Below are 26,616 nucleotides of genomic sequence, written 5' to 3'. Positions count from 1 at the left end.
ACCTCGCAAATAAACGACTATAATTATTTTTGCAATAGTATTCATACTTACTTTGGATTGTGATACAAATGTACAGTATTAAACATGATACATGGTGGGAAAATGAACTTTTTGTAGGTTTAAAAGGCCATTTTATGTATCCATAGTATATCCTTAAAATGAAATAAATAATATCTAAAAATATATATTGTTGGTAAATCATCTTTCACGTTAATACTTTTTTAGAAAAATATCAAAATATAATAAAATTCTTTAGATTAAAATGTTATTCAATTTCATATATGTGTTGAAAAATAACAATTACAGGTTTAAAATACATTAAATATTAATTAATTAGACTAATTTGACTCTCTAAACTAAACACCTACAATACACTAAATATTTATTATTTATTGTTTTCTTGAGGGTAAAAATACACTAAATACACTAAATTACAGGTTAAAAATACACTAAATATTTTCTTTAGTAACTAATTTGACTCTCTGAACTAATCACCTACAATACAAAACTTAGTTAAATTGTAGGTTGTAAAAACTGTGTTTGAAGGAAGACAGTGATACATTGATCAAGGCTTTTTAATATAAAACTAGCATATAATATTATTGATGATAATCAAAAGAAACTGAGACAATTATATGTATATGTATATATATATATATATAATAGTTAGTTGAATTCAAAATCTATAAAATATAAAATATAACTAAAAGAAGATATGGAATATTTCTTGTTACAAATTCAATAGTGTTCTTTCAAACAAAATATGTTTAAACTTTTATATTATATCTAGAAAGAATAGGAAGCTTTTCAAAATATACATATATACTTTTTTTAATAGAAATAAAAACATTTAGATTGATATTATGGTCGACTTTGGCATTGAAAGTTTTCACAACCTTAATATAAAATAACAACTTTAATAATGCTTGTGTTTTTCGTTGGACATAGTATTAGATAGAAATTTTGTCAAATTACTTCATTGTTGAAGCCAATTAGTTCTTATTATAAAAGCTTCAAAGTGAAGTATCTAGTTCTCTTCACAAAACTTTAAAAAAGATGTCATAATAAAACTTTGTAAAATTCTACAAAAAATCTTGTTATCTACTTGCACTTTTTATTTCTTATGAATTAATTAAAAGTAGGCCCAAGAAGTTCCAACTACTCTTTCAATAAATTTCAAGGAAAAGAGGAAATGCAAATATAAAACAGTGTAGTTAGCATTTCTAGCTTAGATGCAGTTCAAAAAGGAGACACTACCATGGAAAATTAGATTCGTGTCATAATATAACATTGGATATAAATGAAGGGTTCACACCTATCTGTAAAAAAAAAGCTACCAATTGATGGAAATATAAATATAACCTTTGACGCGCCTCGTCGTCCTCCTCCTCGCCCCGGCTATGGCCTGCGATGAGCCCTTCTCTCCGCCATAGCCAGCCACCATCCTGTTGTGCTTGGCTTCGGTCCGCTTCTATTCCGCCGCAGCGCGTGTTGGACCGGAGTCTTCCACTTCATCAGGTTGGGGTTTCGCGGTGTTGTTATCGCTCTTTTTTTTTTTTTTTCTTTTTTTTTTTTTGTTTTTTTGGTTCTTTCCCGAAGGTTGTTGCTGGTGTTGTCTTTGGAGAAGGGGGAGGATCAGAGGGGTAGGCTTATGGGGATTATGGCAGACGGGCAGGAGTATGGAAAACGAGCAGCGTTGCTGTTATTTCCCTGCATTTTTTCATGCACTCTCTGGGACTCCCTCTTTTTTGTATTTTGTCCTCAAATTTTTGCCATTCGTTTCGTTGTTGTTGTTGTTGTTGTTGTTGTTGTCGCTTTTCATTTATTTATTTTTATTTTGTATCTCTCTCTCTCTTCCGGGGTAGGGTGTGGTTCGCTGCGGTCGGAGCAAGTTTTCCCTAGTGGTTTTGTATGTTGTGAAGATAGCTTTTGTTGTGAAGATAAGTTTCTTGGTAGTGCATGTTATTAGGGTTACGAGGGGGTTGGCGAGCGTAGTGATTACTCCCATACTGCCGTTCAAGATTAAAGGAGAGGCGGTGGCTTGGTGGCAGGGAGCAGGACAGCCCAGGGATTTTTTGGTTTGGCAATGTTGAAGTTACAAGGCGCTGCCGCGCGAGGGAAGAGGAGCATGCAGAGAGACTATCTGCTTTCCGTGAACTGAAGGCGCTTCGTTGCACGCCTTTTTGGTTTCGTTCTAGAAGTGTTCTGAAGGATTTCGCGTTGCGGAAGCAGGGAGCTGAGGTAGCTTGCAATAGGTGCAGGGGGTTCTCAGCAGTGGTTGCTATATAGGTTAGTGCTCTCGCTCACTTTTCTCTGTTTTCTCCTCTCGCCGGTGGCAGACCCCGCCAACCTTTCATTTTTGTCTCTGTTTCCATTCAGTCCGAAGAGCCGCGCTGTCGATGACAACCTCTCAAAGTCTTTGGTTTGTCCTTGGAGGGTCGCTTTGGTACACTTTGGAATATTCCTAGAAAAAAGCTTCTCGCGTGCTCGAAGCGCATTAGGTGATTCATTGCAGATTCATTTAATTTTGGGTTTTAGTATCATACGTGGTAATCCCCGGAATGGCACTAGAAGTACCCAGAGGAACCAACAGAAAACTTGAACTCGAAAGTTCTCCATTTATCGCTTCAATACAATGTCCACGTCATACCTCTCGGATGTGGAATAACCAGCCTGGTTATGAGTGGGTATGAGTGGTTACTCGCAATCTACCCTGACTGGAATTATATCTTGGATTAAGAGACAACCTCCTTTTAATCAAATACTTTCAATACAATGTCCATAGTAATCATGAAGGTCTTACTGCAATGAATGTAACATGCCTCACTCTAAGTTCTTGCTCACCCCATTTTTTTCATTTGCATGTCAAGATATCGTGAGCGGACATTTGCTCAGTTACGAATAAATTACAAAAGGCATTCCTTTCGGTTTTGTTGCTAGGGGATAAAACGAGTGTGGTGGGAGGGCTTAGAATATGGTCTTACGCGGATTACCGGTCATGTTGCTGAGAGGAACTTGTGGAATCATAGCGCCTTCTTATCGAAGGCACGGCGTTGGTTTAATTTTGGACAGCCCTTTTGACCGCTGGGGAATCCCATCGGAGCCGCAAGCATTGACTGTCCCGAATAATTTTCTTAATTTCTATTCCTGTGTGTCTTAATTTCTTCCGTCTATAGAAGCTTAGAGTTTGAATGGTTGATCTGCTACTTATCATTGCTGAACATTATCATGCATCGCAGAAATAGCTCTTTGACGTTATGTTTCGTGCATTTAGTTCTAGTTTCTAGGTCGACAAGTCTCATATGCGTTTGCGCAGCCATATTATACTATGTGACCATTGAATAGTGTTCTCAACCTGAGAAAAATCGTTCTCTCCTTCGCGCTTGTTGAGGAAGATTGTCAGCAATCGCTGCGAACTCATCGATCGGTTGATTGGATACTTTCTTGGCACAAGACTTTCTGTGATTAGGTGGATGGTACATGCACCCCATTTACAAAAACCTGTATCTTTTTTGACATTTGTGTCGTTCTTGTGGCTTATGAAGGAGGTCAGGAGTAGATTTGTACTCGACATTATTCGCCACTGGCTCCGTAGCTTGAAAGATTGATTAGAAGAGGAATGACAGAAGTGGCCGATGGAAATCCAGTAACAATGTCAGCAACTAAAGATACCTTGTTACCTGGTAGACAGGAGGGCTTCGTGTCATCGGGGCTGTCTCCTTGCTCAAACGCTCCTGTGGATGCCTCGTCTAAGATTCGAGTAGAAAATGTGGTTCAGGCAGAGACCCCGAGTGGAGATGGTCCTTCCGGAAAGGTCATCTTGGATTCTGATAGTTTAATTCAAGAAACTGCAGCGGGCTGTGATGAGGTCGTTCTTTCGGCAGTGAAGCAAATAGTGTCGGATGGAGCAGATGACTTGAAAACATCTCTTGGCGATTTGCAGCAGGATTCGCAGGATATTACGGACAGCTCCATTGAAGAACCGGTCGTGGATGCTTCGAAAGTAGATGTTGCTGAAGAGTTACCTGCCGTGGAGGTACTTGCTGTGAAGACAACTATAGTAGAAAAATGTGTTATAGAAGTATCTACTGTGGAACCAACTTCTGTGGATAATGCTACTGTGGAAGCACCCGCCGAGGAAGCACCTGCTGAGGAGGTAGCAGTGAAGGCAGACCCGAAGGAGGAGACGCTTATCTTTTCTGAAAGTGCTTGTGTTCAGGATGCTGTTCCTGGTGCAACTGGAATGAGAATAGATGCTGAGGATCATACTGTGGAAGAAAAATCCGCAGATGAGGGTGTTGGAGGTGAGCAAAATTCACATCCTACTCCACTGAAGGATGAAAGGCAGAACGTTGCATCGGATTCTAGATCGGTTAAAGAATCCCCATTGACCGGGACCCAAGCCACTGGTCGACAACCCCTTGATGAGAGTAAGGCCCTTCTTAATGGGGAAACAAGGATGGGCGAAGTAGTATCTGCTGGTAGTCACGCTATCACTTCATCGACTGCCACTGGAGCTAAAGCGGCCAATGAAGTCACTAGAAGTAAAACGGGTGATACCACTGCTAAAACTGTCGATGAGACTGCCGAGAAGCTTCTGGACGAAATGCCGGATAGAGTGGTAAATCAGTTTGCCGATGGTGTGGCGGATAGTATGGCTGATGCCCTTGCCGACAAACTTGCTGATGAGATTGCTGACCGAATGGCGGATGAGATTGTTGACAAGATGGCTGATGAGATGGCTGGTGGTATAGCCGATGACACAATAGCGGATGAGATTGCGGATAGGATGGCAGATGAAATGGCCGATAGGATGGCAGACGAGATGGCTGATAGAATGGCAGATGAAATGGCTGATAGGGTGGCAGCTGAAATGGCTGATGAGTTGGCAGATGAAATGGCAGATGAAATGGCAGACGAAGTAATTGAAGGGGAATATGGTAGGGATGAAAGAGCTCAAGAGAATGAGGGAATGGTTGATAGAGAAACTCATGAAGTTGGTGACATGGAAGAAGAAGTGGAAATGGTCGAAGATGGGAACAAGGTGATGGACGACGATGATTATGAAGACGATGAAGGAACTCCAGAGGAGCAGATGACATTCGTAGAAGAGCTGGAGCGTTTCTTTAAGCGACGGAATCTGGAATACAAGCCCCCGAAGTTTTATGGACTGGAGTTGAACGTTCTGAAGTAAGTATTCTACGATATAACACCTCATTTGGAAACATTTAAATGCTCTGAAATAAATTTCAAGTCTATTTATAGGTTTCTGAGACCTGATGATTGGCTCTATGAAGTGCATGTCGTCAATGCTTTTGTGAAGTAGCTGTGGTTGGAATTGCAGAATTCAGTGGACATGTGCAGCCTTGTAACAACTGGATGTGTCAGTCCTGTAAATTTCTCTTTTGTGAAGTAAGGGAATTCACAGTTGCTATGTTGTTGATTGCAGGCTTTGGAGGGTAGTGTCCAGATATGGTGGCTATGATCATGTACTCACTTTCACAACGCCCATGCCGCTCAATGTTGACTGCCTCCCGGAATTTGACCTTTATAGTTGTTGAATAAGTGGGTTAGGTGAAATATATACATGATCATCTTATAGCCATGGACTGCATACAATGGTGGTGCCAATTGTGCTGGATAATAGGCAGATATTAAGAAGAGGTGTGGCCTGTCTTGTGTCTTGAATTTTGTCTTGGATCTCTAGCTTGAATCCGTCCGTGTAGGCAGTGAGCTCTGTTCTACACCTTGTTGATATGGCTGTTCATCTCTGTTTGTGTATTGCTGACAGGACCCATCGGTGCCCTGTGCTTGTGTAGGTTACAGTCAGCAAACTTTGGAGGACAGTTGGTGAAGAATTTAAACCTCCCAAGTAAGAAGGCTCGAATTTTCCAGTTTCTGCAATTAGATGTTGGATTCATGAGCTTAGTTGCTGTGAATGGTTGGGATCGTCTTAATGGTTGTTATCTGATGGTTGTAAATCTGAGTAATTGCAACATGCTTTGCATGTGGAGTTCTTGACCTTGGACTCCCTTACTACCAACAAATGTTTGTGCATTGCTTTTTTCGTTGTGTGTGTGCGCGCGCGCAATACTCTCTATTTGTAGGATACTGTGCTGATTGAAATATGAACTCTTCACAGGACATGTACGACTATTTCATGGTCATTTCGAGGTTTCTATGAGAAGGTATGTTATGCTGAGTTATGATTAATTTATGCTTTTTAAAATTCTATTTTATAGTCTAATTAGTAAAGAAGTGAATTGAACACCGCCTGTGTATTCTCTGTGCATTTGAAGTTTCGGCACTTGGGTTCTGTTCTCCAACTTGTATTTCGGTTATTGCAAGGAATTGAAGAACTTGAAGTTATGTAAATACTCGAAGACTATACGTTGTAATTTGTCTAACCTCTTTATTTAAACGATCATTCAGGCCCTACTGGATTACGAGAGGTTCAAGACTGGTGTAACTGCACCTGACAGTGGCCAAAGATCAATTCAAACACCTGGCTATTATCTGACAAATGATCAGCGAACATCATCCCCCGCTACCCCATCATTTGATGTATGTGACTTTTGGTCTTGCTTCTATACCTTTTTGTGTTACGCTAGTACACTTCATTCAGTATGTCGCACCTGAATTTCGATAGCATGGTCTAATCTATTTATTTGGACCCAAATAGCTGATAGAAAGGATGTGCTACAGATGGAAATTCTGGTAAAATCTATGTCCCCTTGTATGGAACGTTTAGTGTTCGTGTTTTACACTCCTGAATTTACTAAAGTTGACCTTTCTGTCGATACTCTTGTAGCCCAATGCGGGTGGAACACCGGGATCAGGATCTGGACGTGCACGAAGAGACGCAGCAGCACGGGCAATGCAGGGATGGCATTCGCAGCGTATGGGCAATGGAGATTCTAAAGAGCCAAATTCAAAGGTATGTTCAAGTTTTCTTCAGAATCCTTTTTATTCTTTCTTCGTCTTTTAATATAAATAAATAAATAAATAAATAAAAGATCGTGTTTATTGTTTTGATTTTGATTTTGATTTTGATTTTGATTGGTTTGGTTCTCTCTTGGGAGTTGTTTTTTTTTGGGGAGGGGAGGGTTCATCTGTCAGATCTAATGGATGACGCTTTAATCTTGTCTTGTACCGGCGAAAATATATATAATTTTTTTGGAAGGTCTGGATTGAACATGCGATAAGCATTATGTAACTACCATAATTTTTGGTTTTTTGGCTATGTTGACTTGCTCCTTGATACTTTGATATTGAGAATGTTACGAGGACCAGCCTATATTTGGATACTGGAACAGATTAGTAAAATTGGCTCTGTAACAGATTATGTTGACCATTGGAGTTGGCTCTGTAACAGATTAGTAAAATTGTCGCTCTGTAGGTCTGGTGGTTAACAATTTCGACTTTTTAGATCTATTTTAAGGCGAAATGTGATTGAATAAAATTTTAAGTGGTTGTTTGTGACACAAGAAATGTACTTTTTTTTTGTAGGAAAAAGGCTCTGGTGGGAAGCATGTGAAGAAAGAAAGAAAGCTAACGAATATAGGTATTGAGGATCCCCTGTTTTTATTTTAGATTTTGTAGCATGGAGTATCTTGGAGTTTCCAATTCGAGTCAGTGTATTGGCATGGACTTTTGATGAAGTTTTCAGGCTTCAGATTTAAACCCTATTTCAGTCATTGATTTACTTGAAGAGTTTCGGGATTAGTTCTTAAGTTGTATTTTTTTCCGCTTTTTCTGTTTCTCCTTAACTTTGGCTACTAGTGCTTTTAGATAATTACGGTTAGTAGTTCTATCGAATTTCTCACGCAAGTGAGTTTGTGTTGTGATACAGGAGGAAATGGGCTGAAGCGAAAAGGGTCAAATACGGTCCTTGAGAGGGCTGTGAAGGCTGTTCAAGCCAGAGGAAGACCAAGATTATTTGAAGACAGTCCGCCTAGTAATTCTGCAGTAACTGGCAAACGAAGTATGAAGCAACAGGACTCCGGAAGACGTCCCATGAAGGTTGCTAAAGTGGATGGACCAGCAGGTGGTTTTGATCCTCCGATTGTTGACGAGGGCCCTAAAGCTGATTGGGTCAAAATCAATGTACATAAACATGTGAGTTACCTATAGCACTTCACAGATGCATTATTACGGACATTGTACGTTTATGTTCTTGCTAACGTGGCGTGTATTTTTTGAACTTTTGTATAGCCTGTAAGAGTCCATAATTAACCCAACCCTTAATGCTTCTCTCTTTGATTCCCTTACTCTTTTCCGTTCTCTTTTCTGGGCTCGACTGAGATGAGTAAATTGTGCCTCTTCGTTTTTGCAGCTAGATTGTTTCGAAATTTATGCACTGGTTCCCGGGCTAGCTCGTGAGGAGGTGAGTGGCACTAAACTGCGTTTAACCCTCGAAGGGTTTAAGGACTTTGTTTGGCATGTCATCACCGTAGTGCCATCTCCTGTTTTCTAATTACTGTACATGATAAATGCCTTACTCTATGATAAGAACACGCTAATTGTGGAAGAGTCCTCAGCAGTTGGTTTGGGACGCGATGTCCATACTCAGTTGGAATTTTCGCATTTAGTACTTATTATATGATTATGAACACTAAGCATGCCTAATGTAATGAACAAAGTTCACCTTGTCAATTATCCTAGAGACCTAGGGTGGGACGAATTCACATCATATTCTTCTGCATACTTTACTTCAGAAGCATGCTCGACAGAATTTTCTCAATTATTTAATTATTTAATTATTTAATTATTTTGTATTTTATCATCACCAGTTCTTAAAGATGGCATCTTCTGACTTGCTAGAGTTCCATCTGAACAGGTCCGGATCCAATGTGAGCCTGGAGGCAGGCTAGTGATTGCTGGAATGCCTGAGGATCCAGAGAATCCCTGGGGCGTGACACCTTTCAGAAAAGTAAGTTTCCAAAGCACTGTTTAATGTAATATTTCTCGTGTACGTCCTCCTGTGACAAGGCTGGTTACTGTTTTTGTCGAAATAATACGATCATGCCCCTATTCTGGATGGTGCCTACCTATTGTAGAAAGCAGAACAGCTTATAACAGTTTTCCTGAATGGCGTGAAATAGAAGCAATTGACTCCTAGAGTTTGCTCCTAGGCAGTATGTCCGACGGACTGGTCATGCCTTAAGTGATTTTGTTTTATGAGTGAGCTTGTTCTAATATATATATATATATATATATATATATATATATATTTTTCTCAGGTCATAAGTTTACCCTCTCGAATCGATGCACATCAAACATCAGCAGTGGTCACTCTCTATGGCCAGCTTTATGTGCGCGTCCCCATCGCAGAAGACAAGTCATCTTAGTGCAAAGATTTGCACTGGCAGACTTTCATCTCAGCCGCTCTCGAGAACAGAAATGCTGCCAAGAATACGAAACATAAAGATGGCATTTGTCAATTGCACCATGTTCTCCGTCAATTAAGTGAAGAAGTGCTTATTAATTGTTTTATCTACTGAAACTTGGGTTTGAGTGCACTGTATTAGATGGAGAATGCTTGCTTGGATAAGAAGCGAGGGAGCAGGTTCAATGTGTAGGAGAACATGTTTCTCAAGTTAGGTCAAAGGCAATTATCTTGCGCAGGAAGATGTCTTAACAGGGTAGGAGCTTGTAAAGGCAATGCCACATGCTGGTGTATGCACTCAAATCTGTTTGAGGTAATAACTCGTCCTTTCATTTGCCTCCAATGTTTTCGTTTGGTTAGAATGATGTGGATGCGATGTCAGCTGTGCTTGGTCTCGCTGTTGGGTTCGCCTAGAAACGTGGAAGATTCTCCAGCCGGGAGCTGTATCGGGTCAAGTGCGTATTCATGCACGCTGCAAGTTTTAATACGTAATATGAAGCGAGAAAAATCGTATTAAGTCGGTTCAAAATATTCTGGCATCATGTATCCAAATTTGTGCGAAGCTTTGAATGCTGAAAATTGCGGAGACGTCACAGGCACCCGTGATGTGGTGAATCAAGTGCAACTCTTTGGGTACCTTTTTGCAATTTTCATTGTCACCACTCTAGCTGTTACGGGTCAAGTCGTCTATCAACATGAGGCTCCTTCTCACAGTGATCACGTGTTGCATTACAGCTGAAGAAGTATGTCATGAACAGAACTGCATACCTTTACGGGCATTCTGCAGCGAAGTCATCTAGGTCCATGTACATTATAATTCTCTCCCGAAGGAAGGAGTTATGTTGCCCTACAACTGCAGAGGATGACTTGTTCATTTTCATGAGTGTAGGACCCACACCACTGCATTTTGATTATGGCAGTCGCGCTCTTTTTAAACCTCCTGCATTCCCTTCTCGCATTCTTCACTTCTAAACCTGCGCCACATTTCAACGCATCTAAAGGCGGGAAGACAATTCTATAGAATCCTTCAAGATATCCATGGATCGACTAGAATTTTATCAAATTTTTTTGCTGCGTATTTATATATATTCACACATACGCGCACACACATACACATATATGCCAAACGTTGATACAGAAGATGAGCATGTAAAGGTTGTTGTTAATGCCGATATTCTAAATTCAATTTTGAATGCGCATAGAATGTGGTTGGCACTCCAGACAAAACGCATAACATGGTTCTACCCTCTAAAATCAGAAAGAGTATTGAGAATGCTTCAAACTATTGATGCAAGTGACTAAATATTCTTAGGAAATGCATTGTTGATTTTTCTTTGAAAGAAACTCACAATGCAATTCAATATGAATTTAATTTGTGGTTATGTAAATATATATATATATATATATATATATATATATTGTAAATAGAACTCAATAACACTGAATCATATAAATGGTGAAAAAAGTTGAAACAACATAATAGGAGCAGGCCTGTTCACCACCAGAATCACCAGAAATTTTGCAATTTGTGGCCTTTTCATAGCAATTCTTCTAAACTGTACATTTATTTGCTCAATATCAACTTTTTACTAGCAATATCAATGGATGGATGGATGGATAGTGTTAAGCTTCATTATACGCATTCATTCATCCATCCTGTCGGGTCAGTGTTGGTATCTATTGGGTGGGCCTAGAGAGCCTCCCCCCTCTTTTTGGCCTTTGGGTTTGCTCCACAAGATAGTTCTCTATTGGAATATATGTTGATGGAGAGAATAACCAAGGAATATTATTTGATGAATTCATTACCAATATGATAAGAAACGATACAGCAACAACAAGATAAGTAACAACAAGAGCCTTTGTCGTTCTGTCATGGAGGTGTGCCATTTGTGGGCTCCAAAAGCCAAACAAATATCAACATCCAATCATAGAGAGAGAGTCAGTCCAAAGGTAAAGTGAAATGGAAACAACACAGCGAGAGCCTGGAACAGAAACGATATTCTATTCATCCATCGCACAGAAAACTCAGAGCCAGAGTGGGCCACAATTTTCTTATCTGGGTGGATGAAAGCGCGAGGGATGAACAGAAACCATGGGCTTGCTTTCCCTCTAGCTTCTTCTTCTTCTCCTGGTGTAGTAGCAGCTGTAGTGTTGTCGAAAGGGGGAAAAGGAGGAGGAGGATATGGATACTGATAGATAGATAGATAGATAGATAGATAGATAGATAGATAAATAAAGGGAGAGGGATAGTAATGAGTAGCAAAAGGCTTGGCTGCGGAGGAGTTAGCTTGTGCCACTGCTCCTCCTCCTCCAAACCCTATTCCACTTTATATCTCCAGGCACCACCACCCTGGCCTTTATTCTCTTCATATTCCCTTCTTATTATTCCCCACATGCTGTCTCTCTCCCTCTCGGCGCTTGGTGGGGAGCAGGGGGGGGGGGGATCAATTGATCCATGGAAGTGCTCCTTTCAGTTGGATGGGAACTCTTCCCCTCCCCCTCCCCCCTCGTGTGGGTTCCACGCTCCATCACAATCTGACCTTGAGGGAGTAAACGAATGGATGAATAAATGGATGGATGAGTAATGGGAGGTCTACAGCGTCTCAGACCAGGCTGCATGCATCACTGTGGTTGTGGAGTGCCCTCCAGATTTTGATTTTTTTCAGCTGCTTCTCGGTCTCCTTTTCTTTCTTACTTTCAGAGTGCTTGCGCAATCGGTCTTTTTCCTTCCCTTCTTGTTGCGTGACCATTTCTTTTTGCTGAGACTTTGAAGGTGACAGAAGGGACAGGTCCTCCTCGTGAGCGCGCCTGGGAACTTATGGGAACACCCACTCGCATACGTAGAAGCCGGCAAAGAACCACTGCGCCATGTTCCTGGGGCACGCGGATCTCTCGCTCCCTGTAGCGCGAACTTCGCGAACGTGAGGGAACACCGAGACCGGGAAGGTGTCGGGTGTTGCGCTGCTGCCACATGGGACGCCCCCACACCTGCCACATGGGTGATAGGTCAACTGCCAAATGGCTGGCCACTAGTAACTGAGAACTCACATAACCCTTGTCTGGGTTCTACATTTGAAAACCACCTCTGGAAAGCTCCTCCTTACTTTTGCCTTTTCACCGTCTTTTACTCTTACCTTTACTTTCTTCTTCTTCTTCGTCTCGTTAGCTTTTACTTTTCACTTTTACTTATACTTTTTAAAAATGTTTATTTGACTATTTAAAAAAATTGTTTTGGGCAGAGGACCTTGACAGCCACGGTTGTTGTTGTTGTTGTTACTTCCTTTCTGCTCATTCGAACCCATAAGAAGAATATGCCCAAAGTATCTTGGGATAGCCCAAGCTGCAATCCATTGTGCTTTTGCTTTGAATTTTATTTTATTATTTTTATTATTTTTACGGATATTTTTAAAATTTCTGGAAGGAGTGGAGATGCAATGGGTTCATTCAAATGACATCCAAAGAAAATAGTAAAGCAGTCAGAACAAAAAAAAGTAAAAGAAGAATTGCTGTAATTGTTGAACAATTTTGTCTATGTAAGGAAAATTCATACATTTAAAGCCATTGGTATTGCCTAATGCCAACACACAACCACTGTTGCAACTAATCATCATGTTTCACTAAAATTGTAAAATACACTATCTTTCTCTCTCTCTTTCTATGCAAGCAACAGTAATGAATGAAGTTCATTTACTACATGTAGTCCACCTCATAATCTCTATGTATATGTATATATATATATATATATATATACCTACATGGTTAGAATAAAAATATTTATGCATATCATTGACGTTGTTGTTTTTAAAACAACACGATGTATTTTATTTTTAGAAAAATGCAACACTCAATCCCACTGGCTTTCTTTCACCATCACCAATGTGGGTTATTATTTGTTCTACATAGTTTTTGCAAAGGAGATGGTGGAGAAAGGATTGGGGCTGAGGCGAGAGGCGCCCGAAGCAAACCAGTATAAATAAATACAATAAATAAAATAAACTAAACACAAAAAAAGGCGAAAGTCGAGCAGGGGGAGTAAAGTATAAATTAAAGTAAAAGGTAAAGTAAAAGGGGGAGGGGGGTGGGGGTGGGGCGACGGATGAGCGGTGAGGAGCGCGAGAGGGGAAGGCAGCGAAAGCGAGCAAGGCCGCGATGGGGGGAGTGAGTGAGAAAGTGAGTATATGGAGACCAGGCTGCGCGATCCTCACCGAAATCAGGCTCACCCTCAGCCACAGCCCAGCCAGACACGCCAATCTGGCCCCGCGGCTGGCCCCGCGGACAAACGGAGGGACGGCCCGTGACAACAACAAGAAGAAGAATCAGAAGCAGAAGCAGAAGAAGAAATAGCGAAGAAGAAGAAGCAGCAGCAGAAGCAGCGAGTGAGATACACGGACGCGCAGCCATTCCGGCGTGGGAGAGGCGAGGCGCAGGCACTCTTCGCAAGGATTCCAATCCATCGTGCTCCACCGTTGCGGTTGGGTCCGCATACAATTCGCCCGCCCTCCTCGTCACTTTCCGTTGAGTCAGGTGAGGGAGCCGTCCGTGGTTGATGCAGGGAATCGATGATTGTCGTAGATTGGAATCCGAATTTCGCTTTGCAAGCCCGCATTCTTCTTCCGCCAGTCTGTGTCGTGGGTGTTTTGGAGTTTCTGAATTGGGTTGGGATCTTTTCTCCGAATTCAACCTATCAATTAATCAAGTAGTCAATCAACTAATAACTGTATATTCATATGATTGTTTTTTTTTCGAAATTTGAGGATTTTGTCTTTTTCATTCTTCATTTTTGGGTGGCGTCCTTGCAGCAGGTGGGTATCGGTACGCAAGGACGGAAGTTAGAGCGTTTAGATTCATGTGCTTGTGTGCGGGTGCATGGATGGACAGGCGTGAATAATTCTCTGTACTTTTGTGTTTGGGACGGTAGTTGGGGCACCGCGGATCCCGATAACGAGTATAGTTCGCTTCCGGTGAAGGGTGCGTGTGTTTTCGGGGTTTCGTTTTGACGATTGTTGCGTGTGAGAGCAGGTGCCAAGGATTGGGGAGGTTGGGTCGGCCATGGTGCTCTGAAGTTTGTTGCGGGTGAAGAGTGCGGCGTATGCGCCACAAGGATTTGTGAGCGATGGCGGTAGGAAATGAGTGGATCAATGGGTACTTGGAAGCGATTCTGGACACGGGAGAGAAGATTACCGATCACAAGCATATTGGAGAGGGGGTGAATGATTTCAAAGCGGCCAAATACTTCGTGGAAACTGTCACCGGGTTCGATGAGTCTTCTCTGTATCGCACCTGGATCAAGGTGGCTGTCAAATCTCTCTCTCTCTCTTTCCCCCTCTTCCTGTTTGGTTTGTTTACGACCTGAGTAGGGCATCCAGTTTCGTGTCGAACTGAGCTTGTTCAATCCCTCCCTGAAACATTTTTCCAATTTTGCTTGTTCTCTTTTACTTTTTTTCCCTCATTACGCCGCGACATTGCATGTCTGGGTGTGTTCTCGCACTGCATGTTTTGAAATTTACCCCTTTTTTTTTTTTTTGGGCTCGCACACGGTCGCATGACCCAATGTGGGCTTCCAAAAGTCTTGAGTGCAAAGCAAGAGCGCGAGAGAGAGCGAGAGTGAGAGAGAGAAAGAGATGGAGTGTTGGAACACTTGCGCATTGCAAGGGGGATATTGATCTATCGGTAGCATGGTAATGTTTGGATGGTTTGCAGTCTCAAGCGTCGGCGACGAGGAGCTCTCAGGAGCGGACGCTGCGAATGGAACATCTTTGTTGGAGGATTTGGCACATTGCGAGGAAAAAACGATTGGTAGGTTCAGAAATTTTGGTGTCATGCTTCAATTGAGTGACAATGCGGTGCAGGAAAAGGGGTGCCATGGGAATGAAGCTGGCTAACCTCGCCCAACTTGTCTGGACAGATCGAATGGGAGGATGCCCACCGACTGGCCCGGCGGCATATGGAACGTGAGCAAGGGAGGAAAGATGCCACTGCAGACATGTCCTCGGATCTCTCGGAGGGTGAAAAAGAAACTACCCCAGCAGATACCATGCCTCGTGTGGAGAGCAGTCTCGCCCTCGCCAGCTCCAACGTCGGAGAAATCACTACTCCCGAGAAAGAGAAACCTGACAAGCGTCTGTACATTGTTCTCGTCAGGTATGGAAGACAACTCCAACCAGTCCTTTTGCGTTATTGACTTCATTCTGACTCCCCATTACCCTTCCGTTCATTGTGATCGCAGGACGTTTTCAACAGAGCAACTGAATTTTGTAAAGTTACAGTGGAAATTCTATGGAAACATTCCTAACTTTGTAAAGCCCTGCAGTTTGCATGGTCTTGTGCGCGGGGACAACATGGAGCTTGGCCGAGATTCAGACACTGGTGGGCAGGTTTATTTTTCATGACACTTTAATCCTGCCTTCACGTCCACAATACAAAATGCAAGTAGATTGTGCATCTCCAGCAAGCTTTTGGTTTTTGTGTCTTTGCTGCTTTCCATGACCGCAGCCTGGTAGGGAAGTTAAAATATCCGAAGGAATAGCTGTTGTTGCGATGATTTGTTTCGAAGGCGTGTGAGCTGACATTGACGAACTTTTGCAACAGATCAAATATGTGGTTGAGTTGGCAAGAGCGCTGGCCTTGATGCCCGAAGTCTACCGAGTGGACCTTCTCACTCGTCAAATCTGCTCACCCGACGTGGATTGGAGTTATGGAGAGCCCACGGAGATGTTGAGTATGGGATCCTACGACGACGTCGAAGATGTTGGTGAGAGTAGCGGTGCGTACATTGTGCGAATTCCTTGCGGGCCAAGGTACTTCGATTCTCGTACTCTGGCCATTTTCTGCTTGCAAATCTCTTCTAACTTGATCCCACACTACAGATTTACAGCATCATCTGGTATTTACAGCATTATCTGATATTTGTGAGTTCCCAATTCCCTGATTTGGGAATCCCAAGTGCCTACCGCCTGAGTGCTTGTGCTTCTTCTGTGTTAGCTCACACCAGTGCAGCAGCTTAAGCTTCCGCAGTGCATTCTCGCTCTCTCGCTTCTGCACTTTATATATCTTTTTTTCAAAAGTGGGAATTGGTGGTGGTGAAAGGTCAAGTTACTCATGGAAGCGACTTAAGCACGTGCGCATGAAATAACTGTTTGTATTCTGCAATGTAGGGATCAATATTTGAGGAAAGAACTTCTGTGGCCATACGTCCAGGAGTTTGTGGACGGTGCTTTGGCTCACATTCTGAACCTGTCGAAGGTCCTGGGCGAGCAAATTGGAAGCGGGGGGCTTATCTGGCCGCATGTGATTCACGGCCACTACGCTGACGCCGGCGATATTGCATCACTCTTATCGGGGGCCTTGAACGTTCCCATGGTGTTAACAGGTCATTCTCTCGGTCGAAACAAGCTTGAGCAGCTCCTGAAGCAAGGAAGGCAGACAAAGCATGACATCAATGCCACGTACAAGATCATGCGGAGGATTGAGGCGGAGGAGCTTTCGTTGGATGCAGCTGAACTGGTCATCACGAGTACCAAACAGGAAATTGAAGAGCAATGGGGCCTGTACGATGGTTTTGATGTCAAGTTGGAGCGTGTCCTGCGCGCCAGGGCTCGCCGAGGCGTTAACTGCCATGGCCGGTATATGCCTCGGATGGTGGTCATTCCACCCGGAATGGACTTCAGCAACGTAATTGTGCAAGACACAGGAGATGTCGTTGAAGACGGTGACGCTGTTCAGATCACCAACAGTGACGCCTCCAATGCAGTCCCCGTGTCTCCCCGAGCCAAACCACCTATTTGGGATGAAGTGAGGCCTATATCATTCGCCTAAATTTTTTGGTTGCCGACATTTGTAGTTTCACTGCGGATCCTTGTAATTTCAGATGCAGAACTCCGATTCCGGTTTCTTGCGTTGAAGATTTATCATGTCGAGGAATTTTGCTAGTTTATTGCGGGCAGGTAGAATTGATACATGCACACTCAGTTGATTTACTTTGTGAAATTCTTGTTTGTCCGTGGCGCCGCAAATTTAGATCATGCGTTTCTTTACGAACCCGCACAAGCCCATGATTTTGGCACTAGCGCGTCCCGATCCGAAGAAAAATCTCACCACCCTGTTGAGGGCTTTCGGGGAACGTCGGACTCTGAGAGAGTTGGCTAATCTGGTATGGGATACCCCTACCCTTTCACATTACACATTTGCCTAAGTTTTACTGGAAGCCGCGCAAATTATAGTCAGGTAAAGAACTTCCTCTGAAGCTACGATTTGATGTTTGCCAACAACGACTGTCTGTGCAGACGCTTATTATGGGAAATCGTGATGATATTGACGAAATGTCTGGAGGTAACGCTGCAGTGATGACCACTGTGCTCAAGCTGATTGACAAGTACAACTTATATGGTCAAGTTGCTTATCCCAAGCACCACAAGCAGGCAGATGTACCTGAAATTTACCGCCTTGCTGCGAAGACCAAGGTTTGTGAACCTTTTTCCTCCGCAGTGATTATCGTAATGCAGTTTTTTATTTTTTCATGGCTAGTATGCGGATAGGGCAGTCGAGGCAGAAAATGGTTGTCACTCCTGGTCGTATGGTTTTGGTTTCTGCTATTCAACTAAGAGATGATCAATGGTTTCTAATTTTATCTCACTACCATTCGCAGGGTGTATTCATTAATCCTGCACTCGTAGAACCCTTTGGGCTTACTTTGATCGAGGCAGCTGCACACGGCTTGCCCATGGTTGCTACAAAGAACGGAGGACCTGTTGACATTCACAAAGTATGCACATTGCCCCGTTTGAGTTTTTGATTGTTTGTAGTCCTCTGCTTGTCAAACTTTAATGATATGAACAGAAAGCCGTTTTTCACCTTGAGCTTGTATTGAGATAAGCGGCACGGTTCGTTGGTACAGGCTCTCTCGAATGGTCTGCTTGTGGATCCCCACAATGAAAAGGAAATTGCAGATGCGCTGCTGAAGCTGGTTGCGGACCGCTCTCTGTGGAACCTATGTCGCAAGAACGGATTGAGGAACATACACTTGTTCTCATGGCCAGAACATTGCCGAACCTACTTGTCTCGGATCGCGTTGTGTCGCATGCGACACCCACAGTGGAAGGCTGAGACCAGCACCGAGGACGAAGACCTTGATTCTCAGGGCGACTCCTTGCGCGACGTCCAGGACTTTTCGCTGCGCCTCAGTGTCGATGGCAACATGTCCATTTCAAATCCTGCGGATCTAGAGCGGCTTCTCAAGGGCCAAAGTAGTTTAGGGAAGAAGAATGGGCTGGAGGACTTCAAGCCCCTGGCAGGAAAGCAGCGCACCGTGAGCGGACGCATGGAATCTATGCAAGAGGAAGGGCCGGAGACAAGTAGGTTCAACTCAACAGGCACTCACAAGGCTCAACCTTTGAAGAAGCGGAGACGCCTCGTGGTCATAGCTGTGGATGGATATGATCCCACCACCAACAAGCCCAGCAGCAGATTGGAGAATCTGATTCAAGGCATTGTGAAGTCGATTCGGTCAGACTCGAACATTCGAGTTCAACCTGGGTTGATCATCTCCTCTGCTCTGACGAAGTCGGAGACTGTTGCCATGCTGAACTCTGCGGGGCTGTCTCACATGGAGTTCGACGCTCTTATTTGCAGCAGTGGAAGTGAGGTGTACTATCCTGCCTCAATTCAAGACGATAGCGTCACAACGGACAACAGCGACTTGCATGCAGACGAGGACTACAAAAGCCACATTGACTATCGATGGGGCTACGAAGGCCTCCGCAAGACCATGGCGCGCTTGAACACACCTGACACTGAGAGCGGTAGCAACGACAAGATCTGGACCGAGGATACAGCGAACTGCAACTCTCACTGCCTGGCCTACACGGTGACCAACTCGGACATCGTAAGTTCCAGCGCCCCGTTGGATTATTTTCCTTAGAGTCTTTCTGTCTATATTAGAGATATAGAACGTCGGTGTTTCATTTCTGTGAGGGTTCTGTCGCCAGAAATCTTCTTTCCAGAGATTTCCTGCGCTTCCTGAAAAGTTGACAAACTGTGGAATAGTTGTACACCAACCAATCAACAGTTTTCTCAATCAGTCTGTTTGTTTGTCGGTGGCAAAATTACCCCGCGGATTTCCATTTTGACACTTCTGAGGTGCTTTTGGATACTGCAGGCCCCTACTGTGGATCAGCTGCGACAGCGTCTGCGGATGCGGGGACTACGATGCCACGTGATGTTTTGCAGGAATGCTTCACGGTTGCACGTGTTGCCTCTTTTGGCATCTCGTTCACAAGCTCTGAGGTTCAATATCATACCTACCACTTACGAGAAGTACCTGTCATCAAAGATTTCAGATGCCATCTGGTTACACATGCATCAGTTGAAGGTTTGTTTTTGTTTTTGTTTTTTTCCTCTTTGTTTTACAGATTTCTGATGACCAAGTTCCAACCTGCACAGGTACTTCTTTGCTCGCTGGAATGTGGATGTCGCCAACATGTTCGTGGTCGTGGGCGAAACCGGTGACACCGATTATGAAGGACTGTTGTCAGGGACCCACAAGACCATTATCATAAAAGATGTTGTAGCGGAAAGCTCCGAGAGGAAGCTCCGTGCAACTGGCAACTACGGCCGAGAAGATGTTGCTCCAATTGAGAGCTCCAATATGGTCGTCACCGAACCCAACTCCGTTTGTGATGTACTTTTAGACGCACTCAAATATTGACAGTAAAAGTTCCTCTGGGTCTTAATTCCTGTGAGTCCCCATTCTGATCCTTTTCCTCCCTCTCCCTCTCTCTCTATCTCTCTCCTTTTCCTCTCCTTTTCCTCATGAAATTAGAGACTGGTCTCAGGTTGAGTGCCATGGTCTGCCAACCTTGAAGGTCAAAATATCTCTATACTCCTATTGAGAGTTGCCCATAGTTCTCTGCTGTCCGAGGGAGGCTTGTGAGTGGTAGCAGCGCAATGTGAAGAAAACTGTATGCAAAATGAGAGCTTGTAGAAATGGTATGGCTGGTGACAAAATCACAATGGCACTGAAAATGCAATTCTGTATTTCATTATTTTTCTTTTTCTTTTTCTTTTTTAATATGAGGTCTCTACTCTATTCTTTATCCGTGCTTCTCGTAGGCTCGGGATCCTATCTTGCTGGTGGTAAATATGTCTAAAGGACTCTTTGTAAACTAACAACGTTTCTGAAATGTTGAATTTTTAGTTTTCCATGCCGTGTTGTTGAATATGAGTGCACTTACTTTTGATGTAGATGTAGATGTGTGGATGTATGAATCTAACAACGTTTAGATAGATGTATTCTTCCATTTTAAACTGAATTCAGTATATCTATGCTAGGAAAATGATAAAAACATACACATTCTCAACACCAAAATGTAATTTGTAGATAACTACACCCAACACTCAAAGGAATAAGATTACACTATTGCATAACATGCACATAAATATGTACACATACGAAAACTGGGAAAGTATCAAACCTATACAGGAACTTAGCTGAGAGATGGTTGTAACTGCTCAGTATCTCAATCTATTTTTAAAAAATCATTAGTTAAGACAGAAACTATTGACATTTGATTGATTTAGAGATACAAAAAAGAAAAAAAGACAAGGAAAAGAAATGCCATAATATATTTGCCCAATACTTCTTCATTAACAAGTAAAAAAAGATTAACATAAAAAGTTTAAAGTATGATAAGTTAACATTATTGGTGTAGAAAATTATTCTTAACAGATTTCATTTTATAATTTTTTGTATATAAAACTATATTTTATATAACATTCAAAATATGATGTGCTCATCTTAGAAAATTGATAAGTTTAAGTTTTAATTTTTATATTTATCTATGACATCAGATCACTCCTATTTGCTTTTAATGTCTGATAATTAGAAGATGACAATACTAACCACAACAAGTAAATATAAATGGTTAACTTTGTAATTAGAATTCAAAATTTTGTAATGTTCATTTATTTAGGAAGTCACTTTTGTGTTGTGAATGTAAATAATCTTGTTACAAAGAAAGATAGTATGATTTATGTCTTAAAAATTAGTTTTACATACCTATTTTCATTTAGCTCAAAACAAATTAGGTGAACTTGCAAAATAATTTATATTATATTAGAGAATGTTATTTGTTACACATGCTGTTAAAATTGCATGATTAATTCATGATCAACTTGGAAACTTCTCAACTTTTGTATCAATATGTATAGAACATAAGTTTTTTTTTTTTTTTTTTTTTTTTTTTATAATTTTATTCTCTAACTTCAACTAAGTCAAAGAAAGATGATTTGGTTCTTGCCTACTTGTTTGAATTTGTGATTGGTTTGTAAATGAAAATTTCTAAGTCATTACAAATTCTATGTCTTATCATTACTTTATTGAAGATAATTATTTTAACTTAGTAGTATGTTTCTATTTTGTCACCAATTTTATACAATCAAAAATCTACATAAATTATTTTTATTTAAAATTCTAATTACTACAATAATCAAATAATAAATTTTCTTAATTGATAAGATGTTACTATATTATAGTTTGTAGGTGCATAAGTGAATATATGTGTACATCCCATATGATTTGGTATAAAAATGGGTAGCATAGGTGTACTAAGGCATGAATATGTTGTACAATATTATAAGCTTGTTACAAGTCTTTGTTTCTAGATCTACTAGAAGTTGCTTTGCCTTATGAAAGTAAATGTATTGAGGTGTTATTATATTAGAATATATAGATATAAAAGTGAAGCCATGTATAGATTTTATTCAATTCAATGTGAAAATGGATAGTACAAGCATATAAGGGTGTAGAACAATCCAAATAGAATAAAACACATCTTCTTGAGATCAAAATCCATTGTCTATCTTCTATAATAATATTAGATATGTATTTTAATTAGATGATTATAATAAAATTACTTTGTTCCATTGAAAAACAAATAGGTGGAGTATCTTATTCCTATCTATCATAAAGCATCTTTAGACACTATCTTAAACCAACTTCTATACGTCAAAACATTATCAACCTTGTACATATTAGAGGTGATATTCTATATTCTTCTAACTCTATTTAATTGATTATCAAAAAAAAATTTAAAAGTTGTTTGAAGACAAATTAAAGATACAATAGCATTATAAATGCTATAACCTTCTTGTTTTGCATGACTATATTAATATATTTCTTATATGATAGATTCTACAAAAATCTAATTGAAAAAATTCAACTACTCTTGAAAGCTCTTACAATCCAAAATTCTAAATTTATATCTTAAACTACAAATCCGAACCATGAATTATAAATCTTAAATTCTAAAGTATAAATCCTTTATCTTGAAATTTTAATTTTCAACTTCAAATCCTAAAGTCTAAAATATTTAACATAGAATTTCAGTTTTTACAACCTATTGAAGTAAGGTTTTTACATAAAAGTTTAATAACACAATAATAAAATAATATTTGGTATAAATTACAAAAATAAAAAAATCAATAAAATTTCTAAAAATATTAAATAAATGATCAACAAATAATATATATATATATATTTTTATATTTTTAAAGATATTATTATTATAAATTTAAAAATTTAAAAATTTATAAAATATAATATAATATTTCTTTTAATCATTATTTTAGATTATTTTTTTCTTGTTAATAACTTATTTTAAGCTATAATGACTTTGTAGGACACATTCTATAAGAGCCTTCTTGGTATAACTAATATGTTTTTTGTACCCACATGAAAATTCTATTATACTAAATAATAACTTAGAATTATATAATCTACTAAACAATAACTTAGAAATATATTTTAATATGTTATATAAGAATTATGTAATCTATTAAACAATAACTTAGAATTATGATATCTAATTGGATAATCATAAAAATATTTCATAAAATACATCTTTGAGCCATTTAATCTTTTATATCATTGTTTACATATGTTAATACATTCTACACAAATCACAAGAAATATTGATACCAACAATATTGATACAAACTATGACAAGCTCATGACTATTCATGACTATTTACTAAAAAAAAAGTTTAAAGAAGAAAAGAAAAAGGCCCATGTTCATTCCACTTTAAAGTATTCACACAAACCAATCATCAAAAATTTCAAAAATTTCAACAAAACATTGTTAGGTCCACCATTTTTATCAGATGTTTCCAAAACACACAATTAGCCAGTAATTAAAAGCTCTACATATTGTCTTATATATATATATATATATATAGTCATGGGCATGATGCAAGTAAATTGTGAATAAAAACCATGAAATATATATATATATATATATATATATATATATTATAAAATTTGAAAACTGGGCATGGTAGCCTCCATATGACGAGATTAGAGAGCCGTGCCGACTTTTGTGTGAAATGCAAGGTGAGCAAAACTAGCATCCCATGCATTCAGATTGCACAGTGGGGTATCAAGAATGATCCCTACTGCGGCGTTGTTGATGATGTTGCGATCGACTACTGTTGTCGTGGCTGCATCGGAATCTGCCGATCAAAATCGCATGATCGGGAATGGTCAGATGATCGATATGCGGAACTGGAGAATACTGATAAATCGTCACTGTCACTGAGCTGATCGATGTCTTCACTCCAGCGCTCGAGGTGGGTCACGTCGCCCCATGCAGCGTCGTCGAAGCTTGAAGGTCCATGTCTTTTGGTGCGCATCCAAAAGTATGTAGGAAGCACGATTGGATGGTGTCGGATTGGATCAGTCGATGCAGATGCCGCTCATCAAGGTCTCGAATTCAGCGAAGCTCACTAGTCGGTCACCGTCTCGATCCACACTTTGAATCATGCGCTGACACTCTTCCATCGACGCGGTGGCGTCGCCGAACCGGACCATCGCGCGTTGGAGGTCCTGCGCGGAGATGAAGCCACTGTTGTCAGCATCGAACACAGTGAATGCTGCCGACAATAGCGCGGTATTCGACGCACCACAGTCCTCTTTTCCGAGTCGGTCCGAGGTCGACGTCTTCGTGGGCTGAGAGATTTCGATCGGCCTCGTGTTTAAGTCGATGAACTCGTACAGGTCGATGTGGCCGTCACCGCTGGCGTCCACCTCCTTGATCAGCAATTCCAAGTCCGTATCGCTTACATCCTGCCCTAGCGACCGCATCACCACACCAAGCTCTTCCCTGGAGATTTTCCCGTCGCCGTTGCGATCATAGACTTTGAATGAGTCTGAGAACTCCCCCACCAGCTGGGGCGGTAGGTCGAAAACCGTGCTTACAAGTGAAGGATTCGTGGTCCCGAAGTTGGCAGCGCCAGTCCAGCACGACTCCATGAGCAGATCCATATCGGTTAGCACTCCCTTGAGCGAAATCTGCAGTCCGAGTGGACAGACTCAGCTGCGTGGCAACCCAATTACAACCAGGAAAAAGCTCCAAATTCTAACTCGACCCCCCTCCGATCACTGCATACCACTCAAACTCATCAAAATCACGGTCCAAACAAAGGCAGAATCGTTTCTCCAGTGATGACCTCAAGCACATCAACGATTGGCACTGCAGATGCTGAACTTGCTTTGCTATGGCAGCTATCAATTCAGCTTCATATGCACAAGCAGCGAGACAAGGATCTGGGGTCAATTCACGCGGAACTGGCAGAGCTGGGTAGTCTCCAAATGCTGGAGGTCTTGATGCAGTCACGACGCGGGGGCGGCAATGATCATGGATTTACTGCAGACAGAGAACGTTCGAAAGCCCAAGCGCCGAGTCAAATAGTCCGAATACACCTGCACGAGGACCCCATCAGGTTCAAGCGTCACCAAGCCTCAGCACGCGCGCATCCCAAGAGGAAAGAGTGTACGTACCCTTCAGTCAACAGACAATGTCGATTCGTCAACGTTTCCGATGTGCAAATAACACTTTATTTTTAGAGGATACCTAGAAAAGGTACATCGAACTACATAGTCATTTTTTATTTAATGGTAATGGTAACCCCTCTGTAATTTAGTCTAACGGTTGCTTTGTAAAAGTTGCATTTCTCTGCAAGTCGGCGTTACCACCCTTCAATATTCTCCACCCTAGGCTTAAGTGTGTGTAGAAAAATAAATCAACTTGGCTGGTTAAACTGTTTTCTATTCCAAAACCCAATAAATCAACAACTGAATTCTTAAAACTAAGGCAGAATCAAGGTAGAGTCTCACGGTAGAATCAAGGTAGATGATGCATTTAGTCCTTTGTATTACATATTGTCAATAGTATTTGTATTCTCTACAATATTTATTGTAGTTTACAGTAAATATTGTAGCCACAATGTTTGGAATGTAGTGGGAGGAAACTGTTTATCTTTTCTCCTTTTCTTTGAATATGTGAGATAACCACATCAATATATTCCCTCTTGTGTGTGTATATTTTTTATATACATTACTTCTAACTACTCTTGTGGCTCTCCAAAAATTCTCAACACATTATCAGCACAATTGCTCTTATGCATTAGTCTTAGTTCTTAAAAACTTATGTGTACTTTATCCTTTGCTTTCTATTTGTTTTTTCCTATCCTACTGCTGTGTTGTATGCTATCCTCTTGCTGTGTTGTTGTGTTGTACTATGCCGCACATTGCCACCAAATTGCCGCATCCCACCGTCGTCTATTGCACCCTGCCACTGACTATCGCACCTTACTGTCGAATTGCCATGCCTTGCCATAGTCTATTACAGATCCTTATTTTTATGGGAAAAAAAAAAAAAAAAAAAAAAAATCTCTCCAAATTTTTAATATTTTTTATTTAAATTCAACTTTATCATTTTATTTGGCTTTACATTTCAAGGTGCATTTTATTCAACCTTTTCTACTTAATCTTATATTTTTTGTTCACAAATTTATTTATAATAAGTGATTCAACATCTTCAACTGCCTCTACTATGTTTCCAACTATTACCACTGCATCCCAATATTTTCAAGCTCTTCTATTTCCACCATTGGCTACTGATAGGAACAATTATCTATTATGGACAAAAATGGAAAAAAAATATTATTTACAAAATAATTCTTGGATGTAATTTTGTTTGAAGAATCTTCTATTATAAGGACTTCAATTCTTTTTGCTATCCATTGAAAAGCACTTCTTTTTTTCATTGTCATCTTGTACTTGTATTGCAATATTAATATTTAGAAATAAAAGATATATTCAAGATTTGGGAGAATCTTAAATCTAGGTTTGATCATGAAAAAACCATTTTTCTTCTACATGCATGTGATGATTGGAC

At 40.7% G+C, this 26,616-nt stretch overlaps 3 protein-coding genes across 9 annotated transcripts; 2 read left to right on the top strand and 1 right to left on the bottom strand.

Annotated features, from left to right (window-relative positions):
* Window positions 1-1,379: 1,379 nt before the first annotated feature.
* LOC112286437 (uncharacterized) lies at window positions 1,380-10,581 on the top strand. 4 transcript variants are annotated; one of them, XR_016504881.1, is made up of 14 exons: window positions 1,380-1,518; window positions 2,052-2,289; window positions 3,546-5,190; window positions 5,450-5,489; window positions 5,820-5,872; window positions 6,143-6,188; window positions 6,433-6,564; window positions 6,812-6,937; window positions 7,510-7,564; window positions 7,853-8,118; window positions 8,336-8,386; window positions 8,840-8,932; window positions 9,531-9,701; window positions 10,124-10,581. XR_016504881.1 is itself a non-coding variant. In XM_024528321.2 (13 exons), exons 3-13 carry the CDS (start codon window positions 3,620-3,622, stop codon window positions 9,579-9,581), a joined length of 2,484 nt encoding a protein of 827 aa, XP_024384089.1. In that variant the 5' UTR covers window positions 1,380-1,518; window positions 2,052-2,289; window positions 3,546-3,619; the 3' UTR covers window positions 9,582-9,731. The 4 variants fall into 4 exon arrangements, 2 of the variants coding, with proteins under 2 accessions (XP_024384089.1, XP_024384088.1); XR_016504880.1 differs by having other exon boundaries at window positions 9,243-9,701; XM_024528321.2 differs by lacking the exon at window positions 10,124-10,581 and having other exon boundaries at window positions 9,531-9,731.
* Window positions 10,582-13,552: 2,971 nt separating this feature from the next.
* LOC112286574 (putative sucrose-phosphate synthase 2) lies at window positions 13,553-20,478 on the top strand. 2 transcript variants are annotated; one of them, XM_024528555.3, is made up of 13 exons: window positions 13,553-13,912; window positions 14,408-14,678; window positions 15,089-15,184; window positions 15,294-15,529; window positions 15,699-15,762; window positions 15,977-16,185; window positions 16,543-17,179; window positions 17,406-17,537; window positions 17,671-17,847; window positions 18,033-18,149; window positions 18,282-19,268; window positions 19,542-19,669; window positions 19,826-20,478. In XM_024528555.3, the coding sequence occupies exons 2-13, from the start codon at window positions 14,502-14,504 to the stop codon at window positions 20,088-20,090; spliced, it is 3,225 nt and encodes a 1,074-aa protein (XP_024384323.1). In that variant the 5' UTR covers window positions 13,553-13,912; window positions 14,408-14,501; the 3' UTR covers window positions 20,091-20,478. The 2 variants fall into 2 exon arrangements, with proteins under 2 accessions (XP_024384323.1, XP_024384324.1); XM_024528556.3 differs by having other exon boundaries at window positions 13,613-13,912; window positions 14,405-14,678.
* A 2,993-nt stretch (window positions 20,479-23,471) lies between these two features.
* LOC112286558 (uncharacterized) lies at window positions 23,472-25,271 on the bottom strand. 3 transcript variants are annotated; one of them, XM_090253328.1, is made up of 3 exons: window positions 24,887-25,271; window positions 24,341-24,728; window positions 23,472-24,263 (listed from the first exon to the last, which is right to left on the bottom strand). In XM_090253328.1, the coding sequence occupies exons 2-3, from the start codon at window positions 24,699-24,701 to the stop codon at window positions 24,172-24,174; spliced, it is 453 nt and encodes a 150-aa protein (XP_090109454.1). In that variant the 5' UTR covers window positions 24,702-24,728; window positions 24,887-25,271; the 3' UTR covers window positions 23,472-24,171. The 3 variants fall into 3 exon arrangements, with proteins under 3 accessions (XP_090109454.1, XP_073392465.1, XP_073392464.1); XM_073536364.2 differs by having other exon boundaries at window positions 23,472-24,818; window positions 25,006-25,161; XM_073536363.2 differs by having other exon boundaries at window positions 23,472-24,728; window positions 24,887-25,155.
* Window positions 25,272-26,616: the final 1,345 nt, after the last annotated feature.

Source organism: Physcomitrium patens, chromosome 9 (genome assembly GCF_059467195.1).
Source record: "Physcomitrium patens ecotype Gransden chromosome 9, ASM5946719v1, whole genome shotgun sequence".
NCBI lineage: Eukaryota > Viridiplantae > Streptophyta > Bryopsida > Funariales > Funariaceae > Physcomitrium > Physcomitrium patens.
The sequence above is the reverse complement of the archived record's forward strand: the minus strand, read 5'-3'. Positions and strand labels throughout refer to the sequence as shown.